The sequence below is a fragment of the Danio rerio genome, chromosome 8 (genome assembly GCF_052040795.2).
Source record: "Danio rerio strain M-AB ecotype USA chromosome 8, GRCz13ab, whole genome shotgun sequence".
Taxonomy (NCBI): Eukaryota; Metazoa; Chordata; class Actinopteri; order Cypriniformes; family Danionidae; genus Danio; species Danio rerio.
In genome coordinates this window covers 48,681,178-48,705,302 of record NC_141028.1, presented here as the reverse complement: position 1 = coordinate 48,705,302, position 24,125 = coordinate 48,681,178, and the positions used below count along the sequence as shown (strand labels likewise).

General features: G+C 34.5%; 1 protein-coding gene across 2 annotated transcripts in view; it reads right to left on the bottom strand.

Moving 5' to 3' along the window:
• The window catches only part of slc23a2 (solute carrier family 23 member 2), a 71,424-nt gene that overhangs the window by 25,166 nt on the left and 22,133 nt on the right, over nt 1–24,125 (bottom strand). The window contains exons 2-6 of one of the 2 annotated variants that reach the window (XM_087265251.1): nt 22,502–22,565; nt 16,889–17,121; nt 11,984–12,079; nt 9,869–9,985; nt 8,170–8,327 (exon numbers count right to left, since the gene is read on the bottom strand). In XM_087265251.1, coding sequence (XP_087121377.1) covers nt 8,170–8,327; nt 9,869–9,985; nt 11,984–12,079; nt 16,889–17,121; nt 22,502–22,514 — 617 coding nt within the window. In that variant the 5' untranslated portion in view covers nt 22,515–22,565. The remainder of the gene's footprint in view (nt 1–8,169; nt 8,328–9,868; nt 9,986–11,983; nt 12,080–16,888; nt 17,122–22,501; nt 22,566–24,125) is intronic. The other variant, XM_087265252.1, reaches the window with a different exon arrangement.

Below are 24,125 nucleotides of genomic sequence, written 5' to 3'. Positions count from 1 at the left end.
TTTTCTTTTTTGAATATTTCCCAAATGATGTTTGACAGAGCAAGGACATTTTCACAGTATATCTGATAATATTATTTTCTTCTAGAGAAAGCCTTAATTATTTTATTTCTGCTAAAATAAAAGCAGTTTAAAATTTTTAAAAACCACTTTAAGGTCAAAATTATTAGCCCCTTTAAGCTATATTTTTTTCGATATGAGCAGAACAAACCGTCGTTATACAATAACTTGCCTAATTATCCTAACCTGCCTAGTTAACTTAATTAACCTAGTTAAGCCTTTAAATGTCAGTTCAAGCTGTATAGAATTGTCTTGAAAAACATCCAGTAAAATATTATTTACTGTCATAGTGGCAAAGATGAAATAAATCAGTTATTAAAGATGAGTTATTAAAACTAATATGTTTAGAAATTTGTTTAAAAAAAATCTGCTCTGCATTAAACAGAAAATTGGGAAGAAATTAAAAAGGGGTGCTAATAATTCAGAGGGTTTAATAGTTCTGACTTGTTGGGTTTTGTTAACTTTTGTGAAAATAATAATACTGTATTAAATTAGATATTTCTGTATTTTTTTTTTTTAATTAAAAAAATAAATTAAAAAAATTACGATTAAACATTGCAAGAATTGGATGCTTTGTTTCCAGTGAGGACTTAAACAGACTTGCTCATGCTTTTATCAGCAGCAGGGTGGATTACTGTAATGGACTCCTCAATGGCCTTACCAAAAAGACAGTCAGACAGTAACAGCTCATCCAGAACGCTGCTGCCAGGACTCTGACCAGAACCAGAAAATCAGGGTACATCACACCGATCCTCAGGACTTTACACTGGCTCCCAGTCACATTCAGAATAGATTTTAATGTATTACTATTGTCTATAAATCACTAAATGGCCTAGGACAGGGATGTCAAACTCAATTCCTGGAGGGCCGCAGCCCTGCACAGTTTAGTTACAACCCTAATTAAATACACCCAATGAAACTAATGAAGTCCTTCAGGCTTGTTTGAAACCTACCAGGAAGTCTGTTGAAGCAAGGTTGGAATTAAATACATTACCTTAATAAATTACAGATATGCTCACTGAATACAACACAACAGGTCACTCGGATCATTAGGATCAAGTAAATTAGAAATGTTAAGTGATTAAGTTCAATTATCGTAATTAAGTTCAATCAATTAAGTTCAATCAATTAATTAAGTTCAGTCAAAGAAGGGTGAATCAGTCTTCAGCCACTGCACCCCTTTCCTTTTTTATTCATTTATTACCCGTTTTAACACATTTTAATCTGTTTTATCGGTTTTAATCATTTTAAATGATTTTAATCATTTTTATTTTCTTGTTTATTTCATTATTGTTTATGTAAAGCACTTTGAATTACTATTGTGTATAAATTGTGCTATATAAATACATTTGCCTTGCATAAGATATCATAGACATTACACAGCAAAACGTTTCCTGATTTGCTTACAAACTGAAGTAATAATAATATTTATTTAGTTTAATTGCCTAAAATTGCCTAGTTTAAATGCATAACTGTCTAGTTTGAATTTAAATTAATGATAATATCTTCACAGTGATGACCAACACACACACACACAGCCTCTGAGGCTCACAAACACACTATTGTCACCTTTGACTTGTACTGTAAATCTTCTAGCTGATCCACACAGACAGCCAGAAGACCGTCTGAGGGCTCTCTGCTACTCTTATCTTTACCTCATTTCCTTTTTTTTTTTTGTCCAGTCACTCAGGTTTCTCTGGAAACAGCATGTGCCACGAGCAACTGACGTCAGAACAGCGAGATCAGACATCAAACGACCCAAAGAGGCCAAAGAAAGAACATTGAGTGCAGGACGCAGAGCAGGCCACCGCTAAATGCCTTTATGACAAGAAGAGCCCAAAGCAGCAGATCCCAACCTGAAATCTACTGGACCAAACACCATTCACTTACAGTCTGACGACATAAAACAACAATTACACTATAGGGAGAGGACAAAACATCAACAGTGGATGTTTACAGATGAAATCACAGTTTCCTGAGACAATGTGAATGATGAGCTTAAGAGTTTTAGGGGCTTGAAGGGACAGTTCACACACAAAAAAATGACAGTTTATGCACACTTAATTAGTGGCCATTTGTACATTATCAGAAGCAACAACAAAACACCATGACAATGTTTACATGACAATGTCATGTTTGGTAATGAAAATGCGGAAATTTAAAAACAGGTTTGAAAGTAAAGGTTTCTGAAAACCCCACCATTGCTATGTCCTTGCAAACAAACAAAAGAAAGCCTTCGAATATGATGATGCATAGTCAGGGTTCATACACATTTTTAATACTAAAATTCCATTACTTTTCTATGATTTTTCCAAGACTTTTAAGTAAATTTTTGTGACCTAATGTTTCATACAATGTCTACATATGCACGGTAAAAGAAAAACAATGCATGTTCAAATTTATTACAGCATATCATAAAACACGCAGCAATCTATTTAGTTTTCATTTATATTTATATCTATGTAAAATTGATTTAGATAATGTTTTCATTCATTCTTCCATGGTGGGGCGCCACACTAAATTCACCCCACTACGGCTACATTACAGCTTCTTATTCAAAACATTCAGTCATTTTTTTTTTTTCAGGTTATAAAAAATAAAAATAAAAATAATAATAATAAAAAATAATTAAAAAAAAACGCAACAACATATATTAAAAAAGCCAATCTAATAAATGTTGGAGACATACTCAATACATAAACACACAAAATTGCACTTCGGCAGTGTTTATTTTAAGCGCACAAGAAAATCTGCATTTGAGCAACGTATATTAATCTAATGAGAATTAGTTGGCATGTAGATGAAATGTAACTTAAATTCAACAAAAGGACCATCAAATAAAGTGTGAGCAAAGTTTGTCTAATCAAAACGATTGGTCTGAACATTACAATACGTAGGTTGTCCCTGCTAGCCTGTCAAAATATGTAAAAATAACATACTTCTACACACTCCATTACAGCAGAACAGATTACAACATTAGCATGTTCACGGATGCGGTTCAGACAGAGAATGGCAGGAAAAAAAAAAAAAAAAAAGACAAATTATTTTAAGTTTAGTTTTGTACTTACTACTTCCCTATAAAAGTTATCTCTCTGGTGAATGTTGCATAATGTATTGTAGTGATGTTGTCTTGTGCATGTTCATGTGTTCAGGATTTGCAGGGAGTTAAGCTTTTAGTGCTATTGGGCTTTTTCCATTATCTGTTGCACTTTTAATGGCTACCCATCTGTTCAAAGTAGCGAATTTTGTGTTTAAAACAAAAAACAAAAGTGGAGAATGAGTAAATGCAGACAGGATATAAAATTCTGGGTGAACTGACTTTTTAAACAGCATGCAGTAGATATTTTATAAGGGAACAATATTATGGCTTAATTGCTTTTTTTTTTTTTTTTTTTTCAAATTCGTTTGATCCTTATTCAAATGAAAGGTGCAGTGACACGAGTGGCCAAGGACAGACTCACCATCCCAGATTGAGGAGTGATCCACGCTGGCTTGCAAATGGTCAAATGGTTTGCAAATTACAAGAACAACGCAAATCAAAAGAAAGTGAAGCCAGCATATTGTGTGAAAAGGTTAGGGGTTGATTTCTTATGCTTAGCAATGTTTTGTTTATTTGTTCAAACAGTAAGATGACTACTGTGAAATGTTTTACAAAACATTTTTAATTTTAACACTGAACATTTAAAGTGCAGTTTATTGCTGTGATGACAAAGCTGATAATATTTAGCTGATGCTTTTATAAACATGTAAATTAAGCGTGTTCACATGATTGAATTCACTGTTTTTTTTCTGGAATAATAATAACTTGTGGCTTAACTTTTATATTCACTTTTAAGAAAAACAGCCTTTTATGATGTATATTTTGCAACTGAATTTATCCACAAACCAAAACAGAGTTGCATTTGAGCTATTGTATGTACATATTTTCATGTACTGAGGACTCATTATGAGCTTCTAAAAAGTTTAAAGAAGTCAAAACAGAATCTGGAATTCCTTAAATCACACACCAGTAAAGATATGATGCAAAAAGACAGATTCCCAATGCCTTTATTAAAGTGCAAACATTCAACTGTGCAAAACATCAAGATTTTGAAGCCAATTTTTAATATCCTGACTTTCTCCTGACATTCACTGACTAAAAAGTTTCCATGACATATAATGAACAGAAAAACAGGTTGCTTTTATGCTTTGCATAGTATTAAAATGTTTTTAGTGGCAATACAATTTTGCATAACTTTAGCCACTATGAGAACATCAATGAATAATTTACCTCAGATTTAAAAAAAAAAAAAGAAAAAATCAATCAATAAATAAAAAAAGACGTGTTCTCTTCATATTTTAGTAAAACTGGACCATGGCGTTTTTGGAAGTTGACTAACAATCTTTTCAGAGGTCTCATTTCACTTGGCAAATGAACTGCACTTACAGAACAATTGCATCAGAGTTCCTTTTAGATTAAACAATTCTGCCAATTGGGATCACACACCTTGACACGGTGTCCCTGACCCGGCATAACACAACAACAGTCCAGCAATAAGCATAGAGTTGATGTTGGCTAATTATTTTACATTTAACTTTATTCATTTAGCATGCTTTTATCCAAAACAACTTAGAAGCAGGGATAAAAGAAGTACCTAAAATCACCAGTGGGCAGCAATACATAGATAGCATGACAAGATTGTTTTGTTTATTCATTTATTTTTATTTATTTTATTTATTTATTACAGAGTCCTTGTCAGTATGTGTAAGAAAGAGTCTGGTGAATACAAAGAACAAAGACCAACTCCAACAGGTGGTTTGTCAAGCCACTCACCTGTGTGAAGAACACTTGGAGGGTTTATAAAAAAAAAAGATGTCTGGTGCATACAGAGAGGGAAAAGTGATTTTCCCATATTTTATTTTCAAAATCTTAAGTAAACCATCTTCTAGCACCTTTAGTATGCCAATAAACACTTGTGCAAAACGGTGATTTAAATTCACATTAGATATTTTTAACATAAAAAAAAGCACATAAGTACCAGAGGTTAATCAATAGCGATTTCTATCCACATATTTTTATGCCGGTTTTGGAACACATTGCACATAAAATATCATGCTTTAATTGAGATGCTAAAATCTGTATAAATTTTGAAAATGAGCATAAAAAAAACTTATGAACACAAATGAGTCGGATGAAATTTATATTGTATAAGGAAAACTGTAAATAAACTATGATGGAAACACATTTACCGAATAAAATTCAACATGCACAACAAGAGTTTTGTGATTGTTTTAACAGATCACGTGATAACAAAAACATATAACTGTTGTTTTGGTCATTCTAAAATCCCTTAGCCAAAGTGGTTCTGTATAATTACTTTCACGAACTGTCTTGAGTGGCTGCACTCCCAAAGAGTGCCAAAGCCACTATGCATTATTGTTTCATCTTCATATTCTCAAGTAATTTATTACATAAGAAAAAGGTCCACAGTGGATTCTCCTACCGAGGCTACTTCCATTTTTCTTTTTGATATTTGAAGTTTATCAAGAAGTCACGATTTTGTTCTCTCTGACTCACTGGATGCAATCAATGCTTTATTTGCAAATGTTTTATGAAATATTCTGCATTTTTGGATAGAAACATGGCTATAGTCATAGTGGTGTTAGTGAGGCTGGCAGGGGGTGCTGAATCTGCGGTCTGTGTGGGTTATAATGCCCCATTATAGTGAAGGCGACTCTATACTGCTCAGTGAGGGCTGTCTTTCAGATGAGATGTTAAACCGAGGTCCTGACTCTCTGTGGACGTTAAAAAACCCAGAATGTAATTCGAAAAAGAGTAGAGGTTTAACCCCGGCATCCTGGCCAAATTTGCCCACTGACCTCTGTCCATCATGGCCTCCTAACCATCCCCAAATTATATCATCCCCATTCAGCAGGTGTGTGGTGTGCGGTCTGGCACAATATGCCGGTTGTCTGGTCATCCAGGTGGATGCTGCACACTGGTAGTGCATAAAGACATTCCCCTCAATGTGTAAAGCACTTTGAGTGCCTAGAAAAGCGCTATATAAATGTAAGGAATTATTATTATTATTATTAGTTTATTATTATTATAGTATTGTCTATGCTGCTGTTTTAGCCGCAATGCGTTGTGTCACATGTTATTAAGTGCAAGTGTAGACACTTTGTACAACCATGTTTAACTTGGAACACTTAGGCAAATTCAACTCTCAAATAGTCTCACATAGTGACCTGTCCTCATGTACAAGACAAAAGGAATGGCACAAGTGTGCTGAATGCTCCACTATTAAGAGAGGGAGAGAGAGATGAAAGCCTTCATTACTGATTGGTGAAACAACCTGAGCCAAAACCACAAAGATGGACAGATGACCACGGCTAAACTAAACTGGCCCACTTTCTCCAGACCTCCTGCTCCACGACCAAATGAGGTGAGATTTTGTAAAAAAAATCAAGAAATTAGGAAAGCAGCTCTTAACACCACAAGAAAGCTGTGTCATGTTCTCTTACACCATTCAATTCTGTTTTTCTCTTTCTTAATAAAATGCTGTAAACCATGCGTGTCTGAAAGGGTTGAGTGTCTGTAAAACTGACAAATATTTTGAAAGAAATCACAAGGCTAATGGTGCATATCAGAAAAGTGGCCTTCAAAAATTGTAGAATAAAATAAAGCTAAAAGCACCTTGGATACAAGTTCATCTAATAGCTGGATCTGTGCTGAATAAGAACCAGTGGAGGGAAAAGCATCATAAACACCCTTCCTGTTCACAGAAATAACCAAGAGAAACATTTCAACAACAAATCTAGGTTACCAGGTTACTTTAACTTCATGTAAAAAAACTGGAAAAAAAAAAGGAAATGGAAAGAAACAAAGATAAATAGCACAAAAATAATAAACAAAAACATTAAAATGAAAAAATGTGGCAAAAAGGGAAGAGAAAAAAAACTAAACCATATTAGTGGAAATACATATGCTATAGAAATGTACATAAACATCAAAAAGATAATTCAGTAATAAACGTCCAACTGTACTCTGTAGTCAAGATTAAGATTCCATCATAACACCACACAACTGAAAGTACATGCCCACACAGACACAGAAAAAAAATACAAACTAATGCCAACTTATTCCTCTCTTTCTCACACCTTTCATTTTAATTACAGCTTTCAAATAAATGATCCTTTTGTAAGGTAACGATGTTCAGACTTGTCGACCCCACCCAACACAACATGCTAATATTCATCCACAGTAAACAAACATTTGATTTCAACTTATAGTTTCCCTTAATCTCAAAAGCACTGCATCATTTTAACAACAAAGACACTCCACTGAGGAAATGAAATTCTTCACTGTGGACAGAATGTTCTAGATGTCATCATCTTTTCTATTATATTTCCCTAAAGTAAACAAAAGGTTAAGTAGATAGAGTACTTAAGTACCTAACTAAAGTTCGCTTGTAAACGAAGCCTGAATCTATTGTTCTGAAACTAATGTATAAAACCTCCCATACCGGAAACATGAACACAACATATGTTTCCAATCTATATGAAGTAAAGGGGACTCTATACTGTTAGTGAGCGCCGTCTTTCGGATGAGATTATAAACCGAGGTCCTGACTTTCTGTGCTCATTAAAAATCCCATGACATTTCTTGTAAAGAATAAGGGTGTAACCAGAGTGTCCGGGCCAAATTTCCTACATCAAGTCCTCCCAATCATCCCCATCCATTGTCTCTCCCCTCCCCATATAGCTGGTGTGTGGTAAGCGCACAGGCACCGTTGTCCAGTGGCTGCCGTTGCATCATCCAAGTGGATGCTGCACACTGGTGGTGGTGTGGAGAGACCCTCCTCATAAGTTTGAAGTGCTTTGGGTGTTAGGCCATACACAATAAATGCACTATATGAATACACAATACTTAATTACTTTCGGCCAATTACTGAACATTAACAAGTGTTTTAATTAATGTAACAGATTTTGAAAACAAGCAAACAGATATGTAAACAGACGTTACAGATAAACAAAGAGTAAAGCCTACTGACAGTAAGCAAACCGTTTATTCAATATATCTGAAACACGCGTACGAACCATCAGACTTCTCTTAAAAAAGCACACACTTACCGGCAGCCAAAGGTGGTCTGTAGCAGAGTGGTGATGCCTACACAAAAGAAAATGGTGCCGATCAGCTGACTGGTTGCCCATTGGTCAAATCCCACACACATCGCTTCAGCCAGTAGAAAGGGCACAGCAATAGTTCCACTGAAGCAGGTAAGATAGTGCTGAGGAGAAATTATGGGGAAAGAGAAAAAAAAAAAAGACAATTGCTCCTTTTTTAGTCATCTTTGTCATAGGGAACATCAAAATACAATTACGTCGAGGGTAAATGCAATAAAAGGTAGGGTCACTGCTGTAAAGTTGAGGGCCACTGTCTTAAATCTAGCTTCAACACGGTAAAGCCACTGCTGTAAGGTCTAGATTCACTGCTGTAAATTTGACTGTCAATGCAGTAAAGTCTAATTTCACTGCTGTAAAATTGAGTGTGATTAATGTAAAGTCTAGTTGCTCTGCTGTAAAGTTACAGGTCATTGCTGTAAAGTCTAGATTTAATGATGTAAAGTTGATGGTTATTGCTGTAAAGTCTAGATTCAATGATGTAAAATTGCAGGTCATTGCAGTAAAGTCTATATTCAATTATGTAAAGTTGATGGTCATTTCTGTAAAGTCTAGATTCAATTATGTAAAGTTGATGGTCATTGCTGTAAAGTCTAGATTCAATGATGTAAAATTGCGGGTCATTGCAGTAAAGTCTAGATTCAATGATGTAAAGTTGAGTGCGATTACTGTAAAGTGTAGTTTAAATGATGTAAAGTTGATTGTCATTGCTGTAAAGTCTAGATTCAATTATGTAAAGTTGATGGTCATTACTTTAAAGTCTAGATTCAATGATGTAAATTTGATGGTTATTGCTGTAAAGTCTAGATTCAATGATGTAAAATTGCGGGTCACTGCAGTAAAGTCTAGATTCAATTATGTAAAGTTGATGGTCATTTCTGTAAAGTCTAGATTCAATTATGTAAAGTTGATGGTCATTGCTGTAAAGTCTAGATTCAATGATGTAAAATTGCGGGTCACTGCAGTAAAGTCTAGATTCAATGATGTAAAGTTGATGGTCATTGCTTTAAAGTCTAGATTCAATGATGTAAAGTTGATGGTTATTGCTGTAAAGTCTAGATTCAATGATGTAAAATTGCAGGTCATTGCAGTAAAGTCTAGATTCAATTATGTAAAGTTGATGGTCATTGCTGTAAAGTCTAGATTCAATGATGTAAAGTTGATGGTCATTGCTTTAAAGTCTAGATTCAATGATGTAAAGTTGATGGTTATTGCTGTAAAGTCTAGATTCAATAATGTAAAGTTGATGGTCATTGCTGTAAAGTCTAGATTTAATTATGTAAAGTTTATGGTCATTGCTGTAAAATCTAGATTCAATGATGTAAAATTGTCAGGTCATTGCAGTAAAGTCTAGATTCAATGATGTAAAGTTGAGTGTGATTACTGTAAAGTGTAGTTTAAATGATGTAAAGTTGAGCGTCATTGCTGTAAAGTCTAGTTTCTCTGCTGTAAAATTGACGGTCATTGCTGTAAAGTCTAGTTTTAAAGATGTAAAGTTGACGGTCATTGCTTTAAAGATTACTGTGACTGCGGTAAATTCTATTTCACAGCCGTAAAGTTGAATGTGACAACTGCAAAGACTAGGCCACTGCTGAAAAAAATATGAACATATGAAATGTCTAGGAACAAGCAGGCTGTGTGTTTGTACCTGTAAACCCAGGAACACACACAAATACCAAGGTGGTGTGTCCTCTATTGTGTATATCATGTCTATCCTCCCGGCGTCGATGCTGTCTGCACTGTCCACAGTGTCTGATATGGAGCACTGAAGGGGAGAGAAAAGACACAAGAGTCAGGATCAGCTGTTCCTATAGCAACCAATCTCTATTACAGGGAAGTTGAGTGAGAGGTGTACACTATAAACAGCATCACTCACTCACGCACGCACACATGCTCACACAAAACAAAATTGCTGGCAATTCCAACAATGTCAACAGGAAATCAGCGCCTCTAAATAAAAAAAAAAATCTTGAAATTAATGAAAACTGCTTAATCTACTCCATTCAAGTCTTCTCAGTTGGTGGACAGTTAGTGTTATTCTGTTACATATGCAAGTTGTTAAAATTTAGTTTCAACAGTTTAACTAATGAACAAAATGCTAAGGTACTGTACCAAGCTGTCACTTGCAACACTTTTCTTTCTTTTATAGGCAATATGTTTTGATAAAAGGCAAATCTGGATTAGAAATCCAATAATTCTTATTCTTGACAGTATGACACAGAGAAACAGAGGCAGAGAGTGAAATATGTTGAATCAGCATTGCTTCATTAAAGGCAATCTCTGAAAAAAAAATGCCATCGGCTGCTGTGACCTCCAAAATCCCTCTTTCCTCTCTGGGGGAAAAGTGCAGAGTCATAATGACGGAGCCATTACAGAACAGGGTTTAACACAGAGTGGTTAAGCATGACTGCTAAGAGAAGCCTTTTTATTTAAAGGGGACATCTAATGAAATTTCCACTTGTATATTTAATGGTTTCTGACTTATCTGCCAGCTCAAAAATGAAAGCACACAGTCATTTGGTTGGCTATTTGAATAAGATCATCTCCGACCCACATACTGACTCTCCTGTAGACTCCTTCCTTTCCTAAGGGGAAGCTGTCTTGGCATACAATCTACTCTGAGGTCAGCTGTAAAGGATTTCAGGAGTCTTTACACCAAATCCCAGCTTTAGAGGAAACGAATGTTACATATCCAAAGCCTCTGTTAGATGTGCTCTATTTTACCTCTTATTTGGTAAATATGCACTTGCAGTGGGTCTTTATTACATCACCCTAAAATGCTGTTAATACATTGATGTTTTTTGCACTGACGAATATCTGGAGAGTACCTAAGAAGGTTTTCCCACTGTCGATTTGTTTTTCTTATGACAATAATATATAAACAAATATTTATTGCAGTGTAATTGTAGAATTGAGCTTGATGGATGTGCATGATCGTTATTCTCGCATCTCACGTCATTTGAAGAACCACGCACGAGTGTTTAAGGGTTTTTAGATGTAGAGTCAAGATAAAAATTAAATAATAAAAAGTTAATATTTCCTTTTATTTCTTCACAAATTGCATTTGTGATTAAACAAAAGTTCCGATTTTCATGCACATCTTACCTGAGAAGCACAGTTGTGTGATTAGTAGTAAAAGTCTATTATTCGTGGTATTTTCACATTCTTTTAGATGTAGCAGCAACACAGTGAACTTACACTAACACCTGTCATTATCACAGAACGATTAGCTTTTATCGAAAAAATTTCTTGAGATTATGAACGCAATAGCGTGTCGCTTGTCAGTGAACTACAACTTCGTGTAGTAAATGCTGCTCCACCTGAAAGCACATACTGAAGATTTACTGCTGACTGCAGAACTGGCTTTACTGACAAATCAGTCTCGAACCCCTTATGTATAACGACATAATGGTAGTGACATTCTTTAGCCCAAAAGGCAATACTTTTTTTTCTGAAAAAGCTTTGAGCAGGGATTTGGGAGAGGTATTTACAGTCCAGAAATATCTAAGGACATCTTATATCTCGAAAAGAAGGGTGTGTTTAACAGTAGCTCATTATCGAGTCACTGTGAACAAAGCTGTTTTTGTCAAGCAAAGAGGGGTGTAGTTTTACTTGACCTTTGAGGAATTTCAACTCAAGTATGTAACAGAAATTCCATAAGGACCCTAAAGAATCATACCAACTTGTCTAAAATGGGCACCAAATACGACTTTAAGTGGTAAAATGTGTAATTTCTACACGACTAACATATAAAAACCCTTACCTTGTCCTCCGTCTGGCTGTCTTTTGCATAAATAGCCATGAGCTGCGTGTCTTCAGCATCTTGATCTCCAGCGGTCTGCACGACACCGTTAACCACCTGACAAACACAAAGATATATAAAAACCTCATATATTTGCCAAGATACAAAGCAATGACATTGCATTTTTTATTGTAAGCTTCAATGCTAAAAAAAGGATGTGGAAATCTTGAAATCAAACAATATGTAGGTTAGAAATCACCAACCATGTTCCTGCAGAGCTACCTTTCAGCAGATTTCAGTTTCAGCCCTGACCAAACACACCTGTCTGTAATTATCAAGTGCCATTTCAGGTCCTAATTAATTGGTTCAGGTGTGTTTGATCAGGGTTGGAGCTAAATTCTGCAGGAAAGTAGATCTCCAGGAACAGGGTTGGTGACCCCTGATGTAGGTGAACTAGAAGGGTTACATTTCCAGAAGCTTTAGACTTAGACTTCCAACTTTTAAACTTTATTTCATCATTTAATTAATTATTTTCCTTTGGATTCCTTAGTTTGCCACAGCAAAATGAACCGCAAACTATTCCAGCATATGTTTTGCACAGGGGATGCCCTTCCAGCAATAACAAAGTACTACAAAAATATTAATAAGAAAGCAAACTTGTTACTTCTATATGTCTGAAATCTAAGAACTAGGAAGAAGCTTTTGCACATTTATTCCTACTCCTTCGTTGCTTTTCATTAATTATGAGTTACAATCCCAACCAATAAACAGTAATCCACTACAATTTTCCTCATACTGACTCCATGATTATGTCATCTCATTCTTATCCCAATACAAACTTTGTATGTATGACTGTAGGAGCGTCAATGGAATCTGTTCTTCTTCCATATTCCAAACACATTCTGAAAACTTGCTTTGGCTCTCCATGCCCAAGTCAAATGGGAGGGTTTCAGTGTCGGGCACATGGTTTTATCTTACAACCTTATGGCGTTTTACCCACAACATTGGCCATCTAGCAGGGTGCCTATTCAAATGTAGGCTTATGCACACTCACGTAGGGAAGAGTTCAACCAAAACAAGGATTACTTGAGGTTTAGCTCAACATTAGTGGAGTTTCTGGTGTCAACATATTAGACAAGATTCACATGTCTGCATAAACATCCCCAAACAATCATTACATCCAGAAAGGAGTCTTTAAAAAGCATGTCACTTTAGAAGAACTTTATCATCCTCAATAATGCTATGAGAGTGTGTTTACGCAATTGTTTTTAAGGAAGCATCTGCGTGACTATGGGAAACTTGAGCCTTCGTACCAATGGCTTCTTAAATAAGAGAACAGATATAGTTACAGAGCGCAAACCATAGTGGAGAGACTGATATGATAAAAGGGCACTTTAGTGGAAATGCATTCAAAAAATAAAATAAATAAAATCTCGTATAGCACTCACAGGCATTTTTATGTGTATATCAATGCTAATAATGGCATGCTCTATAATACAAACACTATTAATTAACAGGCAACTGTTTGTTTCTGCTATTTATTTGCTTTTCTTTTTTAAAAATAAACCATTTCTTGCAAATGTGATATTTTGACCCATGTGCTTTCTTAAATAACATAATCACATACTGTATAATAAAGTAATTGTAAATGTTTACAATAGGATAAAGGGCTTGACATGAACTCTTTTGATCACCAGCCACTGTGGCTAGTAGTTTTCCAACATTACTAGCCCCATGCCATTTTTACTATCCACAATTCTTTTGTTGAGAAATTAATATTTTATGTGCATAAATTTGACTTTGACATGCTAAAATGACTTGATTTAGATTTTGTGTTGTTTCCACATGCCTTATTCATTCTACATTTTTGTGTGTTGTGTATGAGCTTGCTTAATGAGCATGAGCAAATGACTCGTATGAATTTACAAATTTTTTTCTTTGGCCACACGAAAATAATAAACGAATAACTTGTTACTTCTCAGCTACAAAACTTTACTAACAAAAAACATTGAAACAAGCTTAATATAGCTGTATACATGCACTTTTTATTAAAGAAAACCTTTCTTTAAAAAAAAAAAAACATAAAAAAATCTATTAAATTGATATTATTGTAAGGGAATATAATTAAACCTTAATAAAAAAATAACTGCAACCAAAAGAAAGCAGGCGAAAAATATTGTGTGATAATGAAAGGATGATTACATGCCAGCCGTGCGTGCAGTATTAAAGCCCTAGTCAATGAGTAAAGATAGCCTGCATCTTGCCATGCGTGTGATCATCCTCTCATTCGGTATTCACCTGCTTTCTTTTGCTCGGGCGGACAGTTATTTTGTCAGTCGTACTGCTTCTTTATGAACTACAACTTAAAAATGACTTCAGTCGAACAGGCTAGTGGGAGTGGGTCTTTAACCCGCCATAGGTGAAATCCACCCGCATTTGGCGAGTTGGCCAGTGTTAATGTCAGCCCCTGATAAGAAATGTTAACCTTAGGTAATGCGCAAGTACTTATGCTAATAATAAATACTTTTGTAAACTTAGATAATGTTATTCTGTATCATAATTCATGTTTGTTTAAGTCACACTAACAGTAGTTTTTAAGACTTTCTTTCTCAAAGCTGCATTTATTTGATCAAAACAGTAGACATGAAAGGTAGTAATATAACGAATTAATATTAATAAAATGTTATTGTTTTTATACATTTTAAGTGCAATTTATTCCTGGGATGAGGCAGAAGTTTTAAGGCTGATTTATACTTTTGCGTCGAGTGATTGCCTTGACCCACAGTGCCTGCCTTGTGCGTAGTCATGCATTTATACTGTTTGTGTTGCTCAACACTTACAAAAAATAAAAATAAATAAATAAATAAACTTTTTTTGACAGTGGGTTTTTATGTTCCTCTGTATTGAGTTTCTTTGTGAGTGTTTTGTTGTTTCTAAACACTACCTGAATGAATAAGTAGCTAAAACTCGCTCATTTAGAGGCAGGAACTGGTGGACGTGGAACAAATGTAATCATAAGATAAACAAAACAAAACGTTTCTATCTGAGTTTTGTTCTTAATACGTGGATTTCTCAATTAGCTGGATTTGATTATTGACGATTTTACATGATCCAGGATCGTTTCATTCTTCTGAGAGTTTTAGCAGCAGTTCTGGTAGCTCAAACCTGCTCGGGAGCAGGCTCATTTCATATAAACAGTATTAGATAGGGCCATTTCAAGAAAAGGTAACACTGAAAGTATGTACCGAATGCTAATATTTTCTTACAGTAGTAGTTTTATACAATTGGGAAAATAGAAGTTTGAAAAATTATATAAAATCAAACTTATGCAATCTGCACTTTGAAATAAAGTACAGAGGCTGTTCCCCAAAGAGGTTTAAAAAGAACATTTATTAATATAGACTTTTTAGTTACAAACGCCTACTATTTTAAGGTTCCAGTTTTAGTATAATTTGTGTATGATAATAGACATACACAAAATTCCACAGTTTTTTTAAAGGAATAATATTTTATGCAGTCATGCACATGTTTTGATAGCTAATATGACAGTGATTTAATGCTTCGCAAAAGTTGCAGACGCCTTTACCAATATCAAAATGCTTTTGTGATGCAAAATTAATTTAAACAACCATTTATTAAGAAAGTTAAATAGAGCTAGGCTACTATAATAATAAAAAAAATCCGCTCTAAACGTAAAACTGAATAAACTGCTAAATACTCTTGATACTTGAAAGTGTAAAACATGCAGCCCACGACAAAAGTGTAAAGTTATTGTGTATCATATTTAACAGTTTACTACAAATTTTATGTAATGACGCTCACATGCGTAATTGAATATTAATCAGATGATGTCATTACGCTGCTGTGCCATCAGCCAATCATTGTATTGCTGATCATGATTTCGTGGATTGATAGATCTGTCCTTCACAACACACGCAGCGATCTCAGATCAGTTCATCCAGACATTTTAATCTGATTCGCAAACTTAAAGAACTAAATTAGCAAGAGATCAGCTATCAAGATTAAAAGATCCAGGATCTGCCAAATTATCTTTGATCATTTAAGGGAGAACAAACCCCTCGAGCTTCATCACGGGACTCCACATGTAAACACTCGCTCCATCGGACTTGCGGCTCTCATCACCGCCCACACTCGTCACTGTTCCCAAGCTGACCAATCACAGAGCTTGCGCTATGCAAACGTGTAGGAAAAATTTTTTTCAGCCACGACGATGCAGGCAATGGGAACGCACGAAGGCTACGCGAGACCATACATGTGTGCTTGACGCAGAAGTATAAATCAGCCTTTAAAAGCAAATACTCAAGTTTCATATCACATATTTATTCATTTTAATATGATGACTTACTGCTATAAAGAGCCCTTTTCAGCATAAATAAATGTCTCTTTATTAAATATGCATTAAATTTGCATATTACAATTATGAAAAGAAGCTCAGCTTATTTTTCTAACTTTCTTTTAAAATGTATTTATTTTCTGGGTTTTCTTTTGATGAATATAAAAGTAAAAAAATATGTAAATCAGAAATCAAACCCTTTGCAATACTGTTAATAAACTGTTGATTTATAAAAAAAAAAAATCCTGAATGTTACTGACTCAAAACATCTGAATGCCAGTGTTACCACTGCATTTAGGATTTTAGTGTGGATATTTAAAAATGCTATATTACGCATGCCATGACAATAAAGGAACAGTTTGTCATTCCTGGTTGTTTTCAGAGACTTAAAATAGAACTGATTACGGAAAACCAGTTTTTAAATGTCACTTATCTGAAGTAGCAATTTGCAATTACGCACGACCATGACTTCAAGCTTTTGAGACGCACACACACTATAATGACAGACTTGAAGGCATTGTTTCTGAGCCTATTATTAGCATCTCTCCACAGACACACAAACACAAACTCACAGGGATGGGATAGAAGTGTGCACTGTGTTTGTTCTCCTCCTCGTATTTGCCAGGCTCTGTGGTGGAGTCCATGGATTTGGAAGTGGTGTTTTTCCCAACACCCATTCCTCCGCTGAGCTCGTCCTCCACTGACTGTGGATCTGCTGCTCTCCTCCACTCGCGCTCAGGTAGAAACACTGCCGAACGGCCCGTCAGCACAATCTCATGCTCCACTGATTGACCAGCCAGCTCATCTGAGAAGAAACAACAGAGCAAAGCTATTAAGAAAACTATTTACAATTCTCATATGATGACTTCCTATTAACACTAAATCAATCAATTAAAACAAAAACTATATAGTAAGTTTTAGTATATTACATGTTTGTAAAATTATTAGGCCTCCTGAGAAATTGTATTTCTTTTTAAAATATGTCCTATGTGTGGTTTAACAGAGATTTTATACACATTTTAACCTATATTCTTAATGACTAATTGTTTATAACGAATTTATTTTGTCTCTGCCACAATAAAAAAAAAAACTTAATTTCATAATGATAATAATAATATTTACTAGGTATGTGCCGATCAAGTTTTTTTGCTCAAGTCAAAGTCATTTGATTTTGAGTATCTACCAATACTTGATCCAATATTTTTATAATACATAAAAAAAAGAATAAAGAAGAGAGAAGAAACAGATCGAAGACGTTCCTTTTTTATTTACTTCACCCTATTTTAACATTTTTTATATTATGTTAAAACACACTTTTAACACACTTAACAGAGCACTTCTGTGAGGTAGCTTGAACAATCAAGTAATAAAAAACATAAATTCTTCACTTTTGGACTGTAGTGCAACGGCATATTACAAAAAACTAATATAGAAACAAATAGAACCTCAACTTAAAATATTTACATATCTCACAGTTTGCTGTGACAATGTTGTCATCATCAACTATACAAAACAGTCAGACTGCAGACATACTTTCCGCTTCAAGCTGTTTCCGTGTTCTGATTATGCCGTCATTTAACCAATAGAGTCTCTGCAAAAAAGTGATGTCATGCTAGACGCGTTGCTGTTTCCGTGTGATGTCGAAAAAAGGTTGGCATGTGGAGAGCGTCACATCAGTTTCCCACGTTTGTCGCAAATTACGTGACATCACCCGTATGGAGGAGCTTGGTCGGACGTGCACAGGCCCGAATAAATCGTATGGATCGAGAAGGTCTTTGTAAATATTTTGAGGAAAATAAATATATGTGTGCTTTTTTGGAGTCAAACACTTTGGACAACTCTTGGACAAAATGTATTTCTTGTAAAAACGCGATTTTGACTTTTAAATAACTTTTAAAGGGCCTTTATTTTCTCATGATTGACTTATCAACTTTTAATACTTTAAGACCCTGCAGACATCCTGATTTACAAACGTTTGCATGTAAACTCGTCAGCACGTTAAAAATGTCTCAGTCTGTTTGATGTGGTTTTGTTTATTACATATTAATAAACACTTAATGACAAGTTTGAAAACAAACTCATTTTTAAAGATTCCAAAAAGAAAAAAAAAAAACCTGACAAATAAATTAGGCGATGAAATGGAATCTTAAAACAAACACAAATGTAAAACCATTGATCAAAAATGGTTTATAAAGGCCCCGTTTACACTAGTGCGTTTTAGTTTTAAAACGGCGTTGTAGAATGAAAACGATCCGCGTCCACACTCGCGTTTTACCCAGCGTTTCTGAACAGCTCTCCGTCCACACCAAAACGCTGAAAACGCACATCACGTGACCACACAGACACACTCGGGCAAGCGCTCCAGCATTTCTACCCAGATGAGAGCTCTGCTTGTCGGACTGCTCATCAAGCATTTCCCGCTGGATCTAATCTCACTATATTTGCTAAACGTGATATTTCATTCATGTTGTTGTCTTTATCTAACGACATAGATTCCAATGACCAAAGTCAGGGAATTGGCCTATTAAGTTACTTGTTCACGGGTAACATGTTTTGGTTAAGCGCAAAGATAAGTTAATGATTAATCCAGGTACATTGACTGATCGCTTGCCTTTATTTCCTACAATGTATAAACTTATTGTATGTTATATTTTTATAATTATCGATTATTAAAACTGATATTCGGCAAAAGAGAGGGGGCGTTTCGTATTTTCACTGAAATTGAAAGGAGGCAGTTATCGGCTCCGTTTTGTTATAAATATCCACACAGTGAAGATGACGCTCATATATGCAGCACGACGCCTCAACATTTCTGCTGTCTGTTAAGTTGCTAATATTAAAAAGTAAATAGGCAGTTTCTTAAATCATGTTTACATTTTATTGTTGAGAAAGTGAAACAACGTAGCCAAGGTGATGTGAATGAAGTTATAAAGTACACTGTTCCCTTTGAAGATTTACGCGTCCTCGGTATGTTTTCCATATCAAACTGAGAAGGGGGAGACTGCAGCCTTGATCAAACTTGCGAAGTCTTAACTTACAAGAAGAGGATGCGTGACTGAACTGTGTGTGGGCTACTTAATATTGAGGAAAAGCCCCAATCAGATAGGCGAACGTTTGCAGCCCCGCCTCCGTTTTCAGATGTCTCCGTCTTTCCCCATCCACACTGAGACGGAGCAGCAGCGTTTTAGAATGAAAACGACCTCTCCAGCGTTTTCAAAAAGCTCCGTTTTCGGCGCTCGAGAACTCCGGCGTAGTGTGGACGGATGGCGTAACCGTAGCAAAACTTATGCGTTTTCAAACTAAAACGCACTAGTGTAAACGGGGCCAAAGTCACATCCCACACCTAACATTAGTGTGGTAGGAGTAAATGATAACAATAATGTCATCAATAACAATAAACATAACAATAATGTGTGATAAAGCATCTACACTTACAGACATGAAAAAAATGATTGGGCAAAGTGAGGTGGTAAAACTTTTTTCATGAAGTAAAAAAAATAAAATAAAACTGAAGGACAGCGGAAAGAAGAGGAAGGCCAGGAATGATGATGGGTGAAATGGAAAACTTGAAGTGAAAGTGAGTGAGAGAGAGAGAGAGAGAGAGAGAGAGAGAGAAAGAGAGAGAGAGAGAGAGAGAGAGGGAAGTGAAGGTCAGCCTGCTTTATCAGCGGATGTTGTTGATTTTGGTAAACGTCTAGTCCTGTTTGCTTTTCTTATGGCCTTGCTCCAGCACTTTCCCCTTTAATGACAGTGATTAGTCATGTCAGCGCAGCACCAGTGGCTGCTCATGATCCCTAAGTAGAACTTGAACTCTGGACAATCACATGTGCTGGACATCTAGAAGCCATCCAAGTCCACAAACACACATACCGCTACACGTGCATCACATGCGCCAACTAACAATGGTCACAATAAGGTAATATTTTTTTCCATAGTGTGGCCACATCCACTATTAAATCTCACTGGTTTCAAAGTCAAGCTCCTCATAAAATGTACACAGCTAGATTTTATAAATGATATATAATGATATATATACACACACACACACACACACACACACACACACACACACACACACACACACACACACACACACACACACACACACACACACTTAATAATATTAGCATAAACTTTCAATTGTTTCCATAAATCATGCATTCAGTTAACATTTTTTTGTCAATTTTCCCCCTAGAATGGTCACAACCACTGTTAAATATCACTGGTCTAAAAGTCCAGCTCCTCATTAAACATACATAAATATGTTTTATACATTATTATCATTAATGTTAATATTAATAATATTTTTTTTAATTAATAACATTTGTATTAGACACCAAATAGAAATTTAATAAACAACTTTAAAAAATGTGTGTGTGTGTGTGTATATGTATATATATATGTATATATATATATATATATATATATATATATATATATATATATGTATATATATATATATATATATATATATATATATATATATATATATATATATATATATATATATATATATATTTATATATATATATATATATATATTTATATATATATATATATATATATATATATATATATATATATATATATATATATATATATATATATATATATATATATATATATATATATATTCATTATAATGCAAATATTATGTCATACTTCTATTTTTTAAAATATATATTTAAAAATATTAGCATATACATTTAATTTCTTCCATAAATCATACATACAGTTAAAAAAAAAAAAAACGCGACTAGTTGTTGTCAATCAAAAAGTGCAGAGGTGTCAACTCATCTGTTCAACCCCATATATACTGTATGGGCAGCTTTACACGCGAAAGAAATTCACTGAATGAAACTGCCCTCGCATTATTGAAAGTAATTTTTTAAGTGTTTATTTTGTTTTGTCTGCATTAAATATTAAAGTGAACTTTAAATCTGAGTGAACTTTAAATTTATAATGAAATGTAAAACAGCATATTGTACATATTTTCTGCAAATAAACAGCAAATTGTGGCATGTTGCAAAAGATTTACATCTCGTGTTTATTAATAAAATCACAAAAGACTAGTCGATGTGGACTTTGATAACATAAATGTCGACCTCTAAACATTTTAAGTCGTTCAACCCCTAATGTACACACAGTAGGCATGGGTCGGTATAAGATTCTGATGACATGATAAGCTTGGATAAAAATATCACAGTATTGTGATTACTGCTGTAAAATATATTGTTTTTAATGTCTGGGTAAAAAAATAAAATAAAATAAAAATAAAACCTTTCCCCTTTGAACACAATATATTTTATTTTGAGAAACATTTGAAATACTTTGGAACAGTAATCATGTCAGATCAATCATTCAAAAACGTAAATAAAAAAAATCTTACACATACCACAAAATGTTGGCAGTTTTAATAACTTGACTTTTCCAAATCATGGTATTGAAAACAGTTACACAGCATATACTGTACACAGCATATTATTAAAAATAATATGGCTACACCCACTATTAAATGTAATTGATCTAAAAATCTAGCTCTTCATAAAACATAGATGAATAGGTTTTATACATAAATTTTAATAATAACAATAGTATTTAATAATAGTAATTCAATAATTATAACAACAGTATTAGATATCCAAGAAAAATTTAATACAATATTTTTAAATAAAACATATGTTTGCATGATAATGATTTCATATAATGCCATACTACTAATGATTTTTAAATAAATATACATTTAATAGTATTAGCATATATATTTAATTTCTTGCATACATCAAACATACTCTTAAACTTAAAAAAAGAAAGGATTGCTTATGATTCCCTCATTCATTGACAAATTAACATATTATCAAAGTCCTTTTCATTTCATTACTGCTAAAATGTTACATTTAATTTCTTTCTCACAATTGTAACGATAACACTGATTGTTACACCAACAATTTATCAAAAAGCCTTTCCATGATCTATCATTCACCTTATGACTATTAAACGTAGACTATTAGTTCACTATTAACGTAGAATCCGCATTAAAGAGTTGCTGCTTTCTAAGAATCAAAGTCTAACACACAGTTTACTGAGCAAACAAGTCAATGCTAGAAATCTGTGATGGTTTATTGATTTTTCTTTGCAATGAGCAGGTGTTCGAGTGCAGCTGGGGACAGTAAAGAAATGAGTACCTAGTTCACACATCACTCCCACCAATCAGGTCGGCCGGAAGCATCTGTGTGGGAGGAGTTAAAACTGAAAGGAGAGAGAGGCATAGAGGGAGGATGGAGGACAGAAAGACAGGCGAGTGAGGACAGATGTGGACAAAGAATGAGGGTTGACAAAAGAAAGATAGACAGGAGTTAATAAGCAGCCAAGATGCAAATCACAAGGCATTTCAAGCATTCAATTAATGTGCTTTAAATTTATAATGAATGTTTGGTGTGTGCGAGTGTGACGACCCCAAGATTCCAGTTGGATGTGGCAGATCCTGATTAGGTGCCATGCTTGCTCACCAATTGGTTTAGATCATATAAATAAGAGTGATGTGCTGGCTTCTGGAGGACGTTGTGACAACTTGGCTGTCCTCGTGTCAAGATCATCTCTTTATTTCTGCAACCTTATGGTTTTGTTTGTCATTATTTATATATTTATTTAAAGTTAGTTATTTTCTTTTGTATTCTCTAGACATTTGTTTGTTTCTTGATTTGTGGTTCTATTAGTTTTATATAATAAATAAGTTGCATATATATTCCTTTGTTGTCTGAGCTCTTTTATGTTGCGACTCAAACGAGAGTGTCGTAACAGCGAGGCTATAGTTTAATCCATGTCTAATACTTTACAAAGCTTAAGTCATCTTTACACAGCCGATTTAATGTGGCCCCAAATCAGGTCTGTGTCAGCACAAAATTCAATGTAAAGACACATTACTACTGTAGTTTACTAGGGCTGTTTATTGGCAAAGGCCTCATGATATGATACTAGTGTTGTCACGATACTGGAATTGGTAATGAAACTTTAAAAATGTCCATTTAACGCTAACATAACATGAGAAGATAAGCTTGTTTGTTTAGAAGCTGACATAAGAGCGTTCTGCTAATAAATCAACTCATCTTCACCGCTTTAAAACATGAAACTGTCATGAAATTGTCTGTCCTAAATTTGAACTTCAGCACAATTCCCAAGAATATTTCCACTGATAAGCGATAGGCTGTGTTGTCCACATGTAAACGTGTGTGTGTGTGTGTGTGTGTGCGTGTGTGTGTATGTGTGTGTGTGTGTGTGTGTGTGTGTGTGTGTGTGTGTGTGTGTGTGTGTGTTTAAATCTGTGAGGCACGTAGACAAACAGAGTGAGATGTCAGTTTATATCAAGACTGAGCTTCACTGCTGTTAGTCATGATGACCCTTCAGGTATAGTGTGTGTCTTCGTAATGTGATCATCACTGGACGGTCCAAAACACAGCAGGACAGATCAGTCCAAAGATTCTGCTGCTATACACAGTTTGTTTAAGCAGATTTGAGGGCTGGGTGATATATGGTAAAAAAAAAAAATAATAATAATAAATAAATAAATAAAAAATACAAAAATAAATAAATATATAAATAAAAATGAAACTTTGACTGAATTGTGTTGCATATTTGAATAAGTTCTTTAATTTACACATTATTTATTAATAGTATTTTTTTTACATTTAGCCCAGTGTTAAACTTAAAAATCATGTGACATTGTAACAATGTAAAAATAACAAATTTAGATGAGCGCATAATAAAATTCACTTGCTTTTTGGTTTTCAAATCCTAAATATTAGAGGTGTA